The 16,616-nt window shown below is 47.3% G+C and overlaps 2 protein-coding genes across 2 annotated transcripts; both read left to right on the top strand.

The window, feature by feature from the left end:
• Window positions 1–259: 259 nt before the first annotated feature.
• LOC123171421 (F-box/FBD/LRR-repeat protein At3g26920-like) lies at window positions 260–1,982 on the top strand. Its single transcript, XM_044588931.1, has 4 exons — window positions 260–764; window positions 797–1,259; window positions 1,373–1,507; window positions 1,602–1,982. Exons 1-4 carry the CDS (start codon window positions 298–300, stop codon window positions 1,980–1,982), a joined length of 1,446 nt encoding a protein of 481 aa, XP_044444866.1. The 5' UTR covers window positions 260–297.
• Window positions 1,983–8,051: 6,069 nt separating this feature from the next.
• LOC123168747 (putative F-box/LRR-repeat protein At5g02700) lies at window positions 8,052–9,978 on the top strand. The gene is made up of 3 exons (XM_044586616.1): window positions 8,052–9,094; window positions 9,207–9,341; window positions 9,425–9,978. Exons 1-3 carry the CDS (start codon window positions 8,084–8,086, stop codon window positions 9,830–9,832), a joined length of 1,554 nt encoding a protein of 517 aa, XP_044442551.1. The 5' UTR covers window positions 8,052–8,083; the 3' UTR covers window positions 9,833–9,978.
• The last annotated feature ends 6,638 nt before the right edge of the window (window positions 9,979–16,616 follow it).

The raw sequence follows: 16,616 nt of genomic DNA, 5'->3' as shown, positions 1-16,616 counted from the left end.
AGGATGGAGGGAGTATGAAATAAAAGGTTCCCGGGAACCCCGTGAATGAAAACATTAAACGGACCGCGCATTTCCGAAAACCCCAGGGCGCTCGCTAATTGTAATTGGGCGCGCCATAATCCCTTTTAACCGCGTCCAGACCTTTGAAATTGGGCGCGCCAAAATCCTCCGTCAGTTCCCGCTATTTCTTCCGCCCATAGAAACCAATCTCCCGAATCCCTCGTTCCCCATCCTCCAATCTCACCGCCACCATCATCCCCCAAGCCACGCGCCGCAAAGCCTTCCCGCTGTGAATCAATGGATGCGCCAGCGCCGCCGTCGCCGGCGGCGCACAACCTCAAGAAGCGCAAGTTGGACCGGCTGGATGAGCAAGAACCACCACCGGAGAGCGGCAGGGCCGGCGACGGGGTCGGCCTCGACTTCATCAACGCCCTTCCCGACGACCTCCTGTGCACCATCATCTCTCTCCTTCCCACCAAGGACGGCGCCCGCACGCAGGTCCTCGCCCGCCGGTGGCGGCCCCTCTGGCGCTCCGCGCCCCTCAACCTTGTTGCCGACTATAGCCTCTCCCTCCAGGAGCGTAAGCGCGTCATCTACATCTCGAAGATCCTCGCCGATCACCCCGGCCCGGCCCTCCGCCTCTCGCTCCCCTGCCTCCATGAACGCTACCGCGACAAGATCGACGGCTGGCTTCGTTCCCAGGCCCTCACCGACCTCCAAGAGCTCTGCTTCGGCTACGGACCCGAGGCTACGGCCCCCGAGGCATCCCGCCGTCCCATCTGCCGATGACCCCGACACCCTCGATACCACAGTCCGCGCTCCGCTTCGCGCCGACACTCCGCGTCGCCAGAATCAGCTACTGCTATTTCCCCAAGCTGCCTGCCAAGTCTCTGAATTTTCCGCTTCTCAAGCAGCTCAGCATGTACAAGGTCACCATCTCGGACTTGTCTGCGTCGTCTCTGAATTTTCCGCACCTCAGGCAGCTCACCACGCATGAGGTCACCATCTCGGGGCACGCTCTGCACAGCTTGCTCTCTGGCTGCTTTTCACTGGAAAGCCTCTTACTGAAAGATAATGTTGGTTTTTCTGGTTGTCATGAGCTGATCATCGAGGATGCCTCTTGCCTTGAGAGGTTGCTGCCACTCTCTCCAGACTATGGTCCCTCGACAGTCCAGATCATCAGAGCACCCAAGCTGCAGATGACGGTTTTGCTGTCAAATGGCACATCCAAACTCCATATTGGAACCACAGGTTTTCAGGTAAACAACAGGTTTCCAGAGTCATGTAATCTGAAATCATACATGAAAGTTGTTGTTCTTATTATCTGCAAAAAGATGTTATTGTTCTTATTTCGATCTGTCATTTTCTTCAGGAAATGCCTGCCATCAACGTGACAACCATCATGCAAACCGTGAAGTTTTTGGTTATCGACTCTGTTGGCCCTGATCTCAATGCAGTAATTGGCTTCCTCAAGTGCTGCCCCTGCCTAGAGAGGCTGTATATCATTGTGAGTATCCGTATCTCTGCTTGTTTTAATTGTCAGCATGTGCTCTAGTCGATTAAACAACTGCCTTTACATTGCCTATTCTTTCCATCTCCAGTCGCACCTGAGGAAAGGAATGAAAAATGTGCGAAAATATGACACGCTGGATCCAATTGAATGCCTCACGCTCCATCTCAAAAGCGTGGTCTTGCAGAACTACTGGGGCAACAAGCCAGATGTGGACTTTGCCAAATTTTTCATCTTGAATGCAATGGTGCTAGAACAAATGATATTTAGAACCCTCAACAGCTGCAATGACAAATGGATGTCTGATCAACATAGGCGGCTGCAAATGGACAACAGAGCTTCTCTAGATGCTCGATTTGAATTCAAACGATATTTCTGTCGGGATTGGGCTTGGTTCCACGATAACAAGCATACCCATGATTTATCTGTGGCGAATCCCTTTGCTGATAGGTTCGAGAATACCATCCTTTGACACGGCATGCCACTATATGTCTGGTCTGGCTTCTTTTGTAGTTTGAAGTTATCCCACTCTTCTGCTTCTCTGTTCGGCTGTGCTTGAACGTTGTTTACTATCTTTTCTGTTGATGTCATATTGTAAGATGTGTTGGCTGTTTACACCATCAGCTAGCAGCTACTATGCTTCTGTACTGCATGTAATGGAGGCAAGGCCTATGATATTTCAGAAGTTTTATTCCCTTTCCGCTGTGTTTGAGTGTTATTTAGTATCTTCTCTGTACAGGCTGTAGTGTTTTCTTTTCTTTTCTTTTTGATGTCATATTGTAAGCTGTTTATACCACCAGTTAGCACTACTACAATGCTTCTACACTAGCTTCAGTAAATTTAGGGCCTATATAATACCTATTTTTGTCCCACGAACCAAACCATGTATGGCTTATTTTTCCTGTCCACGAATACTGTTATTGTTTCATCAGCAATTAGGTCAATATTGCAGAAAAAATGGTTTATGGAGATTGAGTGATACTAGCTGTCATGATCCACTAAATGGAGTGAGTAGTTCTCATGACTCGTCTTTCTGTGCATTTGTTCCTACTTTGGTGGCAGTTAGGTGGCGGAACATTGGTTTTTTGGCAGCCTGTCTCGTGAGTGTTGTTTCTTCAGCCAACTTGTGACAGATGGGCGAACCCACCTTGAGATTTACACTCAAATGGAAGAACTTTGATGAAGCCTTTTGGTTTTATCGGGATTCCTTGTCTCATCTCGTATTATGTGTTTCGTACAATTTTGGACCATGTGAAAAATAAGTCGGCACTTGGATGTTTGCAGATGCAAAGGCGAGCTTGGTGCAGACTTTGTGCAGTGTTAATGTTGTGTCAGTAGTTGAATGTGTGATCATGTTTAATAAGGTCATCAGGTGATTCAGAAACGATGCCAAATTTTGTAATCTTGCCTATTGAGTTCGGTAGCATTGAGAGAGTGTTTGAGATAAATAGTTGACAGAACACTTAATGTGCCTGCAGTATGAAAACAATTTGCAAATAGTTCAGTCTCACGTTAAGCTTTTTTCCAGAACAGTCTCACGTTAAGCTGATCAAACTGAAAACCAGTTATCCGGCAGTCATGTCTTTTTTCCCCATACAAAGATATGCACTTAGGTGCGTTCTCAAATTTGCTAAGGAAGGAAAGCAGAGGAGACTAAATTGGTTCACAATTTTCATTTCCAACAAACTAACAATCTTTAGAACAGAAATCTGTTACAAAGTTGCTACCAAAGTAGCATCCTGATTTCTCAGACTTGTAGCGTAAATTGTTGTTATTTCAAGATGTGTAAGCATAATGCATGAAGTTACTGCAGACAACATTGACAGCAAGTATCAGTATCGAACCGTAAGTTAGGAATAGAAAAACTAGCAGCTCACGCCTCTGTGCCAAAATGCTTCATGTGACTTTTCTGGTAGACGGCGCACCGGAGGGTCGGTCCGGGAGGCCGCTGCCTCCTACCGCATCAGACTCCCTTGGGCATATGGCAGGCGGCCATGGCCCAGGCGGCATTACTATGGAGGACGTGATCGCTTTTGGAGGGATTCCGGCCCCTATGTCTGGTGACAGACGTTTTAGTCACCGGATTTAGGCCCAGCCGGATGCAGACGGCATACAGCTGGGGCGTGCCATGAGGGCCGCCAAGCTTCGAGACATCGAGGCAAATACAGGTATGTCAGTCAATACAAGTTGTTCCATTCTTCACTTTTCTTAGCATGAGATTATTGATAAAGCCCACAACTTAGGGATATCTCTTGGTAGTAATGGCAAAGAAACCGTCAAATCCATTAACGATCTATTAGATTTAGAAACGGATAGAGCCATGGATTTAATATGAAACATAGCGGCGGTCAAACCTATGAACGATTCCGATATTAATAATCTTGGGGTTACAGCGTTACAAAGTCTCTGTAAGGATCTGGTTTCCACGTAGGGCTTAGAAAATGAGGGCGAGGATGTGGTTTCAGAGGGATATATGGCCCCTTTACAAACAGATGTCAGTTCTGCCACTGCCACTGGTCATGAGGACGCAGAGGTGATGAAGGATAAACCAAAAAGAACCTGGAAGAGGAAGGTTTATCCTACATCGACAGTGCGTAGGAGTGCGAGAGTAAAACAAAAGAAAAAATTCCATGGTGATATATGAAAGGGATCTTTTGGAATGGCAGAGGTCTAGCGGACTTGGCTAAAAGAAGATTCCCTAGAGAAGCAGCAATAGAGCATAAATTGGATTTTATGGCTTTATTATAGACGGGTAGAGATAATTTCACCTTGCAATTCTTTGACACCATTTCAGTCGGGGCTGATTTTGATTGGCATGGTCTACCTCCAAGGGGTCGGTCTGGAGGTATCTTACTCAGGGTGAAGTGCGAATCATTATAAGTGTTGAATGTGGTTTACGGAGATTTTGCCGTCAAATTTCATGTAAGGTCAAAAGTTGATGGCTTCAGATGGGCTTTGGTGGCCGTATATGGTGCAGCCCAGCCGGAGCTTAAACCAAATTTCCTTGCAGATTTGGTGAGAATTTGTGAGGATGAAAGGCTTCCCATTCTGGTTGTGGGAGATTTTAATATTATTAGAAGACAAGACAAAAATAATAATGTCAATTTCGATGAAATATGGTCATTCATGTTTAATACGACCATTGAAAGTCTTGATCTGAGGGAGATTGACCTCACTGGGAGACAATTCACATGGGCCAACTCTTTACCAGTCCCTACTTATTGGACCGGGTTCTCGCTAGTGTTGAGTGGGAACAGAAATTTCCATTGGTAACGGTTAACGCTTTACAGAGGGCCATTTCCGATCACACCCCACTGTTAATCGATTCTGGGGAAGCGACCCATGTGGGAAACAGAAATGTTTTCTCTTTCGAATTAGGATGGTTCGAGAGGGAAGGCTTCATTGATCTCATTGCAGCAGAATGGGCCAATGAGTCGGTGGGTCTTCTAATATTGATAGATGGCAAAACAAAATTAGACCCTTGCACAAGTTCTTGAGAGGATGGGCCAAGAATCAAAGTGGTATATATAAAGTTGAAAAGGAGAGACTGATACTGTTGGGAAACGTTGCATGAAAAACAAAAAAAATTCTAAACACACGCAAGATCTATCCATGGAGATGCATAGCAACGAGAGGGGAGAGTGTGTCTACGTACCCTCATAGACTGTAAGCGGAAGCGTTTAGTAACGCGGTTGATGTAGTCGAACTTCTTCGCGATCCAACCGATCGAGTACCGAACATACGGCACCTCCGCATTCAGCACACATCTAGCTCGGTGACGTCCTCGCCTTCCTGATCCAGCAAGACGGCGAAGTAGTGGACGAGTCCTGGTAGCACGACGGCGTGGTGGCAGTGATGGTGAAGCTATCTCCGCAGGGCTTCGCCTAAGCACTACGAAAATATGACCGAGGGTGTAAATGGTGGAGGGGGCGCCGCACACGGCTAAGCAATTGTCGTGGTTATGTGTGGTGCCCCCTTCCCACATATATATAGGTGGGCGGGAGGAGGGAGCAACCAGGAGGCGCCCCCAAGTAGGCCGAATCCTACTTGGGGTCCTTCCCAAGTGGCGCCCCCTTACCATATTTGTCGGAGGGGGGAAGGAAAGGGGGAGAGGGAAGGATGTTGTATCTTGTAATTAACAATCCAAAATTTGGGAAATTTCGGGATGTTACATCTTTCTCCTCTTCTCTCTCTTCATCTCCAATATAAAGTTGGCTTGTAAAGTTGAGAGGGATGCGGTGACATTTGATACGACCGCTGGTACGAGCGGGCAAGCTCATATTACACTAGTAGAAAATAGGGCTTTGGTCGAAGCTCAATCTTCACATTAGTCCCGGTTGCATTACGAACCGGGATAATGTGAGCATTAGTCCCGGTTCGAGCGGCTAGTGTGCCGGGCAGGCATTAGTCCCGGTTCAAATGGGATCTTTAGTCCCGGTTTGAGACACCAACCGGGACTAAAGGGGTGCGATGCCCTTTAGTCCCGGTTGGTGTCTCCAACCAAGACTAAAGATTAGACCTTTAGTCCCGGTTGGAGCCACCAACCGGGACTAAAGGGGTTCCGAATTTTTTTTTCCCATTTGTTTTTTTAGTTTTTGTTTTAAATTGCTTATATCTTTTAGGATATTTGATGTTTTTGAGTGATTATTTTTGCATTAGATTCAAAATTTTGTCTACTTTCTGATTGTGCCATTAGTTTTCAAATATGAATGATTTAAATATGATTTTTTTCAAATTTGCTTCAAACCCTAGATTGTGAATAATTTGAGTTTAAAAATAGTTTTAAATTTAATTTAATTTAATTTTAGTCACATGTTAGATTGTTGTCACAGTAAGATTTATTTGCTTATTTTTAGAATAATTTAAATTAGGATTTTAATTAAAACAGTATTGTTGTTTTGCTTATATAATTAATTATAAAAAATTATCTACTATTGTCTAACTGAAGCATACTACAACATGTTCAAAGGACTAACCGAACCACCGTGCTTCGGTTTTTTATTGATGTGCAGAGTTAGGATCATTGCAAGATCCTCCTCCTCTTCCATATCAAATTCTTCTTCGGAAGAATCATATGACGAACTCATCTACAATGTTCAATTTAAACTAGGCTATAAAAACTACAAACAACATGCACCAAATTCATGTAAAAAATGTGAAGTTGAAGCAATACATACCTTGCGGGCGTTCTGTCGAACACCTTGCAGGCGCCGAGCGGCAGTGGGTGGCCGGGTGCTGTTCGTCGGAGGACTGCCGCGTGCGACGGGCAGCGGTGACTAGAGGGAGACGGTGGAAGCCGCGGCGGCGTAGGGATAGGCCGGGGAAACGTCGGAACGGTCGCCGGAAGAAATAGGGCGGCGGCGCTAGCGACTGGATGGGGTAGGTGGAGTTGCGAGCGAGCGCTCAAGTGTCTAGTGCGCGGGAGCAGGCGCAGCAAATAAACGACGCGCGATGGCGTTTCGGCCCGCGCGTGTGGTTTTTGCGCCTCCGCTGGAGCGCCCGGAGCGGTAGCGCGCATGCAAAAAGCACTAATTATTCAGCGCGACGCTTATATAGCGCGACTGTTGGAGATGCTTTTAAGTGACCCTCGGTTTTCAAGATATTGTCATACGACATAACATTGCCATAAAAATTGCATGGATATGATCTTTTTGTCATTCCTCTTTAGCATATCTCGCGAAGCGACTTTAGTGAACTCCTTGATGCCATCGACATACGACATGCTTGTCCGCCTCTTTTTCACCAATTCAGACTGATTCATCTGCACACAAGGTGTTATTCAAAACAATATCAATTAACAGGCTCCCCTAAAAATGTGGAAAATTTGAAAGATTTGTTCATAATAATAGAAAAATTGTTCTAAACAATGTGAATTAGTTTTAGTTATAGAATTTTAGGAAATGCATGAACACTTTCCAAATTTACACAAACAGCTCCTCAGAATGTGTGAGCACTTTTTCAGAATTACATAAACATGTAAAAAAAATGTGAACATTTTTTAATTGCAAAGGTTTAAAAACCATGATCACTTTTCAAAAAGCGCATGAACACTTTTAAAATTATATGGTAATTACTTAAAAAGTAGAATACATTTAGAATAATTTAAAAAAATACAAGAACACTTTATTAAAATACAAACATAATCTAAATTCTATGAACATTTCTAAAATAGCTGAACATTTTCTAAAGTAATTTATACGTTCGAATTTGTTTTTAAATTTTAAACGGAGTTTTAACATATCAGTTTTTTTTAATTCTACACTCTCAGTCTCAAAATAAGTGTCCCAACCTTAGTATAACTTTGTACTACTAAAATAAATACAAAGTTGAGACAATTATTTTGGGACGGAGGAAGTATGATATAAGACGTTCCCGCCATTTCCGAAAACGTTAAATGCACCGCGCATTTCCGAAAACCCTTTTAACCGGGCTGAGACCTTTGAATTTGGGCGCGCGAAAATCCTTCGTCAGTTCCCGCCATTTCTTCCGCGCATAAAAACCAATACCGCGAATCCCTCGTTCCCATTCTCCAATCCCGCCCCCAAGCCGCAAAAGCCATCCCGCTCTGCACCAATGGATGCGCCGCCGCCGCCGTCGCCGGCGGCGCACAACCTCAAGAAGCGCAAGTTGGGCCGACATGATGAGCAAGAACCACCACCGGAGAGCGGCAGGGCCAGCGACGGGGTCGGCCTCGACTTCTTCAACGCCCTCCCCGACGACCTCCTGTGCACCATCATCTCTCTCCTCCCCACCAAAGACGGCGCCCGCACGCAGGCCCTCGCCCGCCGGTGGCGGCCCCTCTGGCGCTCCGCGCCCCTCAACCTCGTCGGCCATGGCCTCTCCGGCCAGGTGGGTAAGCGCGTCGTCTACATCTCGAAGATCCTCGCCGAGCACCCTGGCCCGGCCCTCCGCCTCTCGCTCCCCTGCCTCCATGAACGCTACCACGACAAGATCGAAGGCTGGCTTCGTTCCCAGGCCCTCACCGACCTCCAAGAGCTCAGCTTCGGCTACGAACCCCCAGGCTTCCCACCGTACCGGCTGCCGCCGCCCCCGATACCACAGTCCGCGCTCCGCTTCGCGCCGACACTCCGCGTCGCCAGAATCTGCTACTGCTATTTCCCCAAGCTGCCTGCCGAGTCTCTGAATTTTCCGCATCTCAAGCAGCTCACCATGTACATGCTCACCATCTCGGACTTGTCTGCGTCGTCTCTGAATTTTCCGCACCTCAGGCAGCTCACCACACATGCAGTCACCATCTCGGGGGACGCTCTGCACAGCTTGCTCTCTGGCTGCCTTTCGCTGGAAAGCCTTATACTGAAAGATAATGTTGGCGTTGGCCGCCTCCGCATCAGCTCCTCGACTATTAGGAGCATAGGCTTTTCTGCTCCTCATACGTCTGTGGCTTCCCCTGTCCAAGAGCTGCTCATCGTGGACGCCCCTTGCCTTGGGAGGTTTCTACCACTCAGTGGAGGCTATGGTCCCTCCACAGTCCAGATCATCGGAGCACCCAAGCTGCAGATGACGGTTTTGCTGTCAAATGGCACATCCAAACTCCATATTGGAAATGGAACCATGGGTTTTCAGGTAAACAACAGGTTTCAGAGTCATGCAACCTGAATTCATACATGAAAGTTATTCTTTTCATTATCTGCAAGAAAAGGTTATTGTTCTTATGTAGGTCTGTCATTTTCTTCAGGAAATGCCTGCCATCAGTGTGACAACCATCATGCACACTGTCAAGTTTTTGGTTATTGACACCGTTGGCCCTGATCTTGATGCAGTAATTGGCTTCCTCAAGTGCTTCCCCTGCTTAGAGAGGCTGTATATCATTGTGAGTATTCCTATCTGCTTGTCAGCATGTGCTCTAGTTGATTAACCAACTGCCTTTACATTCTCTATTCTTTCCATCTCCAGTCACACCTACGGAAAGGAATGAAAAATGTGCGAAAATATGACCTGCTGGATCCAATTGAATGCCTCACGCTCCATCTCAAAAGCGTGGTCTTGCAGAACTACTGGGGCAACAAGCCAGATGTGGACTTTGCCAAATTTTTCATCTTGAATGCAATGGTGCTAGAGCAAATGATATTTATAACCCTCAACAGCTGCAATGAAAAATGGATGTCTGATCAACATAGGCGGCTGCAAGTGGACCACAGAGCTTCTCTACATGCTCGATTTGAAGTCAAAAGCTATTTGAGTCGGCACTGGATTGACTTCGCAGATAGCAAGCATACCCATGATTTATCTGTGGCGAATCCCTTTGCTGATAGGTTCGAGAACCGCATACTGGCCTTTGGCCTGACTTCTTTTGTAGTTTGAAGTTATCCCACTCTTCTGATTCTCTGTTCTGCTGTGCTTGAACGTTATTTACAATCTTTTCTGTTGATGTCATATTGTAAGATGTGTTAGCTGTTTACACCATCAGCTAGCAGATACTATGCTTCTGTACTGCATGTAATGAAGGCAAGGCCTATGATATTTCAGATGTTTTATTTCTTTTCTGCTGTGTTTGAGTGTTATTTATTACCTTCTCTGTAATCTGTATAGGCTGTAGTTTTTTTTCTTTTCCTGTTCTTTTTTATGTCATACTGTAAGATGTTTATACCAGCAGTTAGCACTTAGCACTACTATTCTTCTACATTGGCTTTTGTAAATGTAGGGCCTTTATGTACTATTTTCTACTACGAATCGAACCATTCATGGCTTATTTTTCCAGTCCAGAAAGATTATTGTTGGTTAATCAACAATCAGGTTGACAATACAGGAAAAAAAGGTTTATGGAGATTGAGTGGTAGTAGTTATCATGGTCCACTAAATGGAGTGAGCAGTCCTCATGATTCGTCGTTCTATGCACTTGTTCCTTCTTCTGCGCAGTTCGATGGCGGAACATCGTTTTTTGGCAGCCTATCTCATGAGTGGTGTTTCTTCGGCCATGATGTGTTCATTTGATGTTCAACTTGTGCCAGATGGGCGAGTCCATGTTGAGATTTGTAATCTTGCCATGATTGAGTTGGGTAGCATTGACCACTTACAAATGCACCTGCAGCATGAAAACAATTTGCAACTAGTTCAGTCTCACGTTAAGCTTTATTCCAGAAGACAGTCTCATGTTAAGCTGACCGAACTGAAAACCAATTTTCATAGCCTGGTCGCCTGTAAATGCCACAGTCCGGCAGTCATGTCTTTTTTCCCCATACAAAGATATGCACTTCGGTGCATTCTCAAATTTGCTAAGGAAGGAAAGCAGAGGAGACTAAATTGGTTCAGAATTTTCATCTCCAATAAACTAACAATCTTTAAAACAGAAATCTGTTACAAACTTACTACCAAAGTAGCATCCTTCTCAGACTTTAAACGTAAATTGTTGTTATTTCAAGATGCATAATGCATGAAGTTACTGCAGACAAAATTGACAGCAAATATCAGTATCGAACCGTAAATCAAGTATAGAAAAGCTAGCAGCTCAGGCCTATGTGCCAAGAAGGTATTGACAAAATGCTTCATGTGACTTTTCTGGTAACTCAAGCATTAGACCGACAAACTGAGGAATGTTCCCAGTTTCAAAAAAGAAGGGTTAGAAACAACCAGCGGGAATGTTGAACATATTCATCCATTGATTAAAACTCTATAACTAACATAAGCGGTCTGCTCAACCAATTTATTCAACTGATCCATAAGTACCCTTTGTGTGTTTTCGATTCTTCTATGGTCTCACTTGACCGTCGAGGTGCACAATGCATGTTTCGAAGAGTTTTTCAACAAAGGGTGGATTTTATTGACTAAAAAATGAACCATCAAGTGCTTGATTAACATTTTTTAAATACATAATCAATTTTTTTATAGATTTTTGTATATGTAATAAACATTTAGCATTTTTCAAATGCTTGATCAGCATTTTTTAAATGTTTTTATGTGTGTGTATATATATATATATATAATTTCTTTAAATATAAACAAAAGTAAAAAAAACAGAAAACAAGGAGGTTGTGGCCTCCCGCGCTACTGGGCCAGTCCATCCCGGCCTCCCCTTCAGCGAGGGTTTCCTATACTCTCACTGAACGCAAGATACAGGGGTGCCCGCAGGTCGCTCGGTGGCGACCTGCACGCCAAATAGGAAAGGCCCCTGCTCCCCCTTCAATCGAGGCGTGCCCCTCGTGCCGGCACGTGAGCAATCATACGTGTCAGACTGACCCGCATGCTCAGCCTAGCCGCCCAAGCACGACCCATGACGCGTCGCGTGCCTGGCATGGCCCGATTAGCCTGTCTCGTGCTGTGCCAGCGTGCTCACAGGCTGGCATGCCAGGCACAGCCCGGATGGCCAGCTTTGCTCTAATTAAAAAACAAAAGAATCTTCTAAAATATAAAAAAAACAAAAGAAATTTCAGTACCACTCCAATCCGCCGAACCCCTCGCTCCCCATTCTGCAATCGCACTCCACGACCACCACCACCAAGCCATGGATGCGCTGCTGCCGCCGCGCTCGCCGAAGAAGCGCAAGTTCGAGCGAGTGCCGCCAGATACGCGCCTGCCGTCAGGCTGGCATCTGAGCGTGGGGGCCTCCCAATGGAGCCTGTGCCCACCATCAGCACGCTCGCCATGGCATCAACCATCTGCGCCTTTCGGGTAGGACTGACACCGGAGGCGAGGGAAAATCCGGACTACGTGCTAAATAGTCGGCGATGGCCGCAGATCTTTGCCGACGACAACAACACTCGCATCCCGCACTTCGACGGCCTTACCCACTGTCTCACAATAATAACGACGAGCGGTACACCTTTTGGGTAGGGCGCACCTTCCTGGATGTGATGGCCGCGTGCCATGCGTAGCTCGGCCTCGGTCGACCAGGGTTCTGCATCGCCCTCCATGCCTTGAGGCGGCGGCGTTCGCCCCAATCTGAAGACGAGCTCCACGACGTGCCTTCGCGTCCCTAAGGACGCACGCACGCACGCCACCCTGCCAAAACCGGACAAACTTGTCCGCTCGGCCGATCGAAATGGAAAAGATCCGCACAAAACGAACATCCGTTCACCCAAATCACCCCTTAAGGACAACTCCAACGCGCGACCCCATTTGATCCACGTCTGTCCGTTTCGATCCAAACAGACAAACACAACGGCCCAACGCACAACCGCAATCCCAAATTGTGTTCGGTAGGCGTCCGGCTCGGCCCATTTCTGGAGCAAAATTGCCCCTAGTTTGCGTCCAGATGGACAGCAAACAGACACCCACGCATCCTCTCCTCACACGCCCTTAGGCCCTCGTGTCGGCCATCCAACTACTTCCCATCGGCCCATTTAAGACGCAGGCATGAGCGGCCCCGCTTGTCAGTCACCCAGCCGCCCCCGAAGCATCCTTTTTTAATGCCAACCCATGGGCCGGCCATTCCACATCGTCTTCACCAGTGCCGCTTCGCCGCCTCGCAACTTCCTTCCTGCCCCTTTCGACCCCGAACCCCGACAAGCCTAGAGCTAGTTGCCGGCCACCGCCACGACCAGCAAAATGGGCATGTGGAAGTGGGTGCCCGGCAAGAAGGCCAAGCACGACCACGAGGCGGGCTCGTCTTCGTAGGGGCTGAGGAGCGGGTCGAGGAGCACCGCCGGATTCTCCATCTCTCCAGTCGCCGCCTGCCGCGCATCAGGCCCTACGTCAAGATCGAGATCTGTCATAGGTATTGGGAGACGGCCACCCCGCTTCCATGGCCGGATGCGCACCTGCCGGATCTCGAGGGATTGGAGGAGCCGGACGGCGCAGAGCCTCGGTGGAACCCGGAGCTGGTGTCAGCGTCGTCCGTGTGGGTTGAGGCTGACACATGGTCACCGCACCGCGCACCCTCGTCGTCCCCTGCAGTGCAGCCGGCACCACCAGCCCACCTGCGGTAGCCGCCTCCCTTCATCGACCTCAGCGCAGACGAGGGAGATGGCGACGACGATATGCAATGAGGACGGCGGCCAGGATGGCAGCGACGACCGATCTAGGGTTTCATTTGGTTTAAGGTCATTTTTTATGTTTTAATTTTAATGCAGTTGGACAGTTCAGTCGTGAACTTTTCATGTAATATGTAGTTCTTTTAAATTGTTTTTATATCTTTTATTTATATTTGAATTTAAGTTTAAACCCGAACGGTTTTTGCCAAATGCGCCAGGCCGTTAGACGCATCTATGGGTGGACGGCCAAAACCGAACATGACTGTCCGTTTTGCCGATAAACGGAGGCAAACCGAACAAAACAACGCCCGTTGGCGGCGCAATTCCTATTTGGCCCTGCAGGGGCCCGTTTGCAGATTGCGTTACAGTGCAATCTTTTTTTTGCAGGGAATTACGAGCTTTATTCAAATAAACGCATTCATTGGGCAGTCAGCCAGGAGGCTGCTGATCAGGAAGCTGGGAGTTTCAGTAAGCCAACTTTTAGTCACAGTCATCGTACAAGCGCGTTTTGCACAAAGGTGAGCTGAGACATTGGCTGATCTACTAACATGCTGAAAAACAAAAGAAGTAAAACTAGCAGAAAGCTCATCAGTGTCTTGAAGAATTGGAGCCACAACTGAACGACTGTTGCGGCGGGTGTTCCAGAGGTTGACCACCTCGAGACTATCAGTCTCCAGCACCACGTGCGTAAACCCTCTGAGATTTGCGAAGATAACTCCATCTCTTGTAGCTAGGGCTTCAGCGATGAGGGGGTCAGTCACTCCAGGGTGGGATTTACACCAAGCACCTAAAAGGGCTGTAGATGAACGCGCAATACCTCCAGCTCCGCTTTTCCCTTCCTCACGCATAGTCGTCGCATCAATATTTATCTTGATCTGGGGTGATTCCGGGGGGCGCCACCCGTATCTTGGCAGCGTGATCACATGCTGTGAAGGAATATCCAGCAATGCCAGCGCCTCTCGGGTGAGTCGAACTGAATTTGCCGGGTCCAGTTTGTCACCTTCGTGCGTCCATTTGTTCCTTGAGGTCCAAATAGACCACATGACAGAAATGATAGTTGCTCGTTCTTTGGGCGAGAATCTTGTATCACATAAAATGTCGGTTGCCCAGGTAGAAGGGTGGAGCCGCGGGAGTTTGATATCCAGGAGCCGACGTGCTTCCTCCCAAAACCTTTGGGCGTGTGAACAGTGCATGAGTGCATGTTCCAAATCCTCTTCCTTTGCCTTGCAGATTTTACATAGGCTGGTTTCTCGAATATGCCGATACTTGAGCGTGCATTCATCGGGAAGTATACCACGGAGTACCCTCCACCAAAACACTCGCACTTTTGGTACCACTTTGAGAGACCATAATGACTTCCACAGCTGCTGCTTACTTACTGAAGATTCGGTAACCCGCCCTTCTTCTCGAGCTTGATGCTCTTTCTGAATCACTAGAGCTCGGCACGCTGATTTTACAGTGTAGATGCCTGATCTCTCATGTGCCCATGCCAATGTATCTTCGCTCCCGCCGCATCGAAGAGGAATATTCAGAATAGCCTCTGCGTCCGGTGCGATAAAAGTGTGACGAACTAGGTCTTGTTTCCAAGTCCAGTTCTCTGTATCAATAAGCTCGCTAACTTGGTTGATGTTTGTGCCCGACGGTCTGAGCAAGGGTGCTCTGGTTAGTGTTGTGGGGATCCATTTATCTGTCCACGGATTGATTGAAGTACCATCCCCAACACGCTGAACAATCCCCGCTAACAAAGCTTCCCGTCCAGAGATGATTGCCCGCCAGGTAGCCGAAGCAGCCTTTGGTGCTCTAGCCTGCAGGAAATCAGTGTCTGGAAAGTATCTACCTTTCAGAACTCTGGCACAAAGTGAGGTGGGATTGGTCATGAAACGCCAACCATGTTTGCCAAGAAGTGCCAGATTGAACATGTGGAGGTCGCGAAAACCCATCCCTCCCTGACATTTTGGAGACCTCTTATCGATCGAACTACTCCACCAATACTTCGCCATACTGGAGGTGAGCTTCTTGCACACCTTTTTTGTCAGGAGAAAACAACTCATGCTGTATGTGGGAATCGCCTGGATAATTGTTTTGAGTAGGACCTCTCTCCCTGCACACGCAAAAAGTCTTTCTGACCAGCCTTGCATCTTACTCCTAGACCGCTCGCCGATGTGTTCGAAAGTGCCGCTCGTGATCCGGCCAACGGCAGTGGGAAGACCAAGATACCTGTCACTGAACGCTTCGATCATGATACCCAACGTTCCTTTGATATTCTGTCGGATGGAGCCAGGTGTGTTGGGGCTGAAGAATATTGCACTTTTATCTTTGTTGACCCGCTGTCCTGAAGCTGCATCGTAGATCCTTAAGATGTCGTTCAATCTTTCTGCACATTGTGAGTTTGTATTTAGAAAGATCAAACAATCGTCAGCAAAAAGCAGGTGACTCACCCATGGCGAGCGCACACTCGCCCTAATGCCTCTGTCAATATATCCACCGTAGAATTTTAGCATGGATGAGAAACCTTCTGCACAAAGCAGAAATAGGTACGGCGAAGCAGGGTCACCTTGCCGCAGCCCCCTGGAAGGCGTGAAGTAAGGTTGCAGCTCACCATTTACTCTCACAGAGAAACGAACAGAGGTTACACATTTCAGGATTAAACTTATCCAGATAGGACTGAATCCCAAGCGCAATAGGATAGCCTCCAGATAATGCCACTCGACTCTGTCGTACGCTTTCATCATATCCAGTTTAACTGCACACGCATGATTTTTGCCTTTCTTCCGCCTACGGAGTGTATGGGCACTTTCAAAGGCCACCAAAACATTGTCAGTTATCAAACGCCCAGGAACAAATGCGCTTTGTTCCTCGCTAATGATCTCATCCATGCATCCCCTCATGCAGTTAGTGATAACCTTAGCTGCAATTTTATATATAGCACGGGACATAATGCAATGGGTCGATATTGAGAGATCGATTGGGGATACCGTACCTTTGGAATCAAGGTTATGGAGGTGTCATTGAGACCCACCGGCAACTCACGCCCGTTTAGAAAACCCAACACTGCATTAGTTACATCATCTTTTAACAAGTGCCAATGCCGTTGGAAAAAATCGGCTGTGAAACCATCCACGCCTGGTGCTTTAGATGGGGCCATTTGAAACAGCGCCTCATGGACTTCTTGTGCCTCG

This window comes from Triticum aestivum, chromosome 7D (assembly GCF_018294505.1).
Source record: "Triticum aestivum cultivar Chinese Spring chromosome 7D, IWGSC CS RefSeq v2.1, whole genome shotgun sequence".
NCBI lineage: Eukaryota > Viridiplantae > Streptophyta > Magnoliopsida > Poales > Poaceae > Triticum > Triticum aestivum.
Note: the sequence above shows the minus strand (reverse complement) of the source record. Positions and strands in the feature narration are given on the sequence as shown.

Excerpts from the sequence above, each read along its gene's own strand:
- LOC123171421 (XM_044588931.1), top strand. The coding sequence starts at position 298 with ATGGATGCGCCAGCGCCGCCGTCGCCGGCGGCGCACAACCTCAAGAAG. Across the intron at positions 765-796 it reads GAGGCTACGGCCCCCGAGGC|ACCCTCGATACCACAGTCCG; the intron begins ATCCCGCCGTCC and ends GATGACCCCGAC. Across the intron at positions 1,508-1,601 it reads TAGAGAGGCTGTATATCATT|TCGCACCTGAGGAAAGGAAT; the intron begins GTGAGTATCCGT and ends TTCCATCTCCAG.
- LOC123168747 (XM_044586616.1), top strand. The coding sequence starts at position 8,084 with ATGGATGCGCCGCCGCCGCCGTCGCCGGCGGCGCACAACCTCAAGAAG. Across the intron at positions 9,095-9,206 it reads ATGGAACCATGGGTTTTCAG|GAAATGCCTGCCATCAGTGT; the intron begins GTAAACAACAGG and ends CATTTTCTTCAG. Across the intron at positions 9,342-9,424 it reads TAGAGAGGCTGTATATCATT|TCACACCTACGGAAAGGAAT; the intron begins GTGAGTATTCCT and ends TTCCATCTCCAG.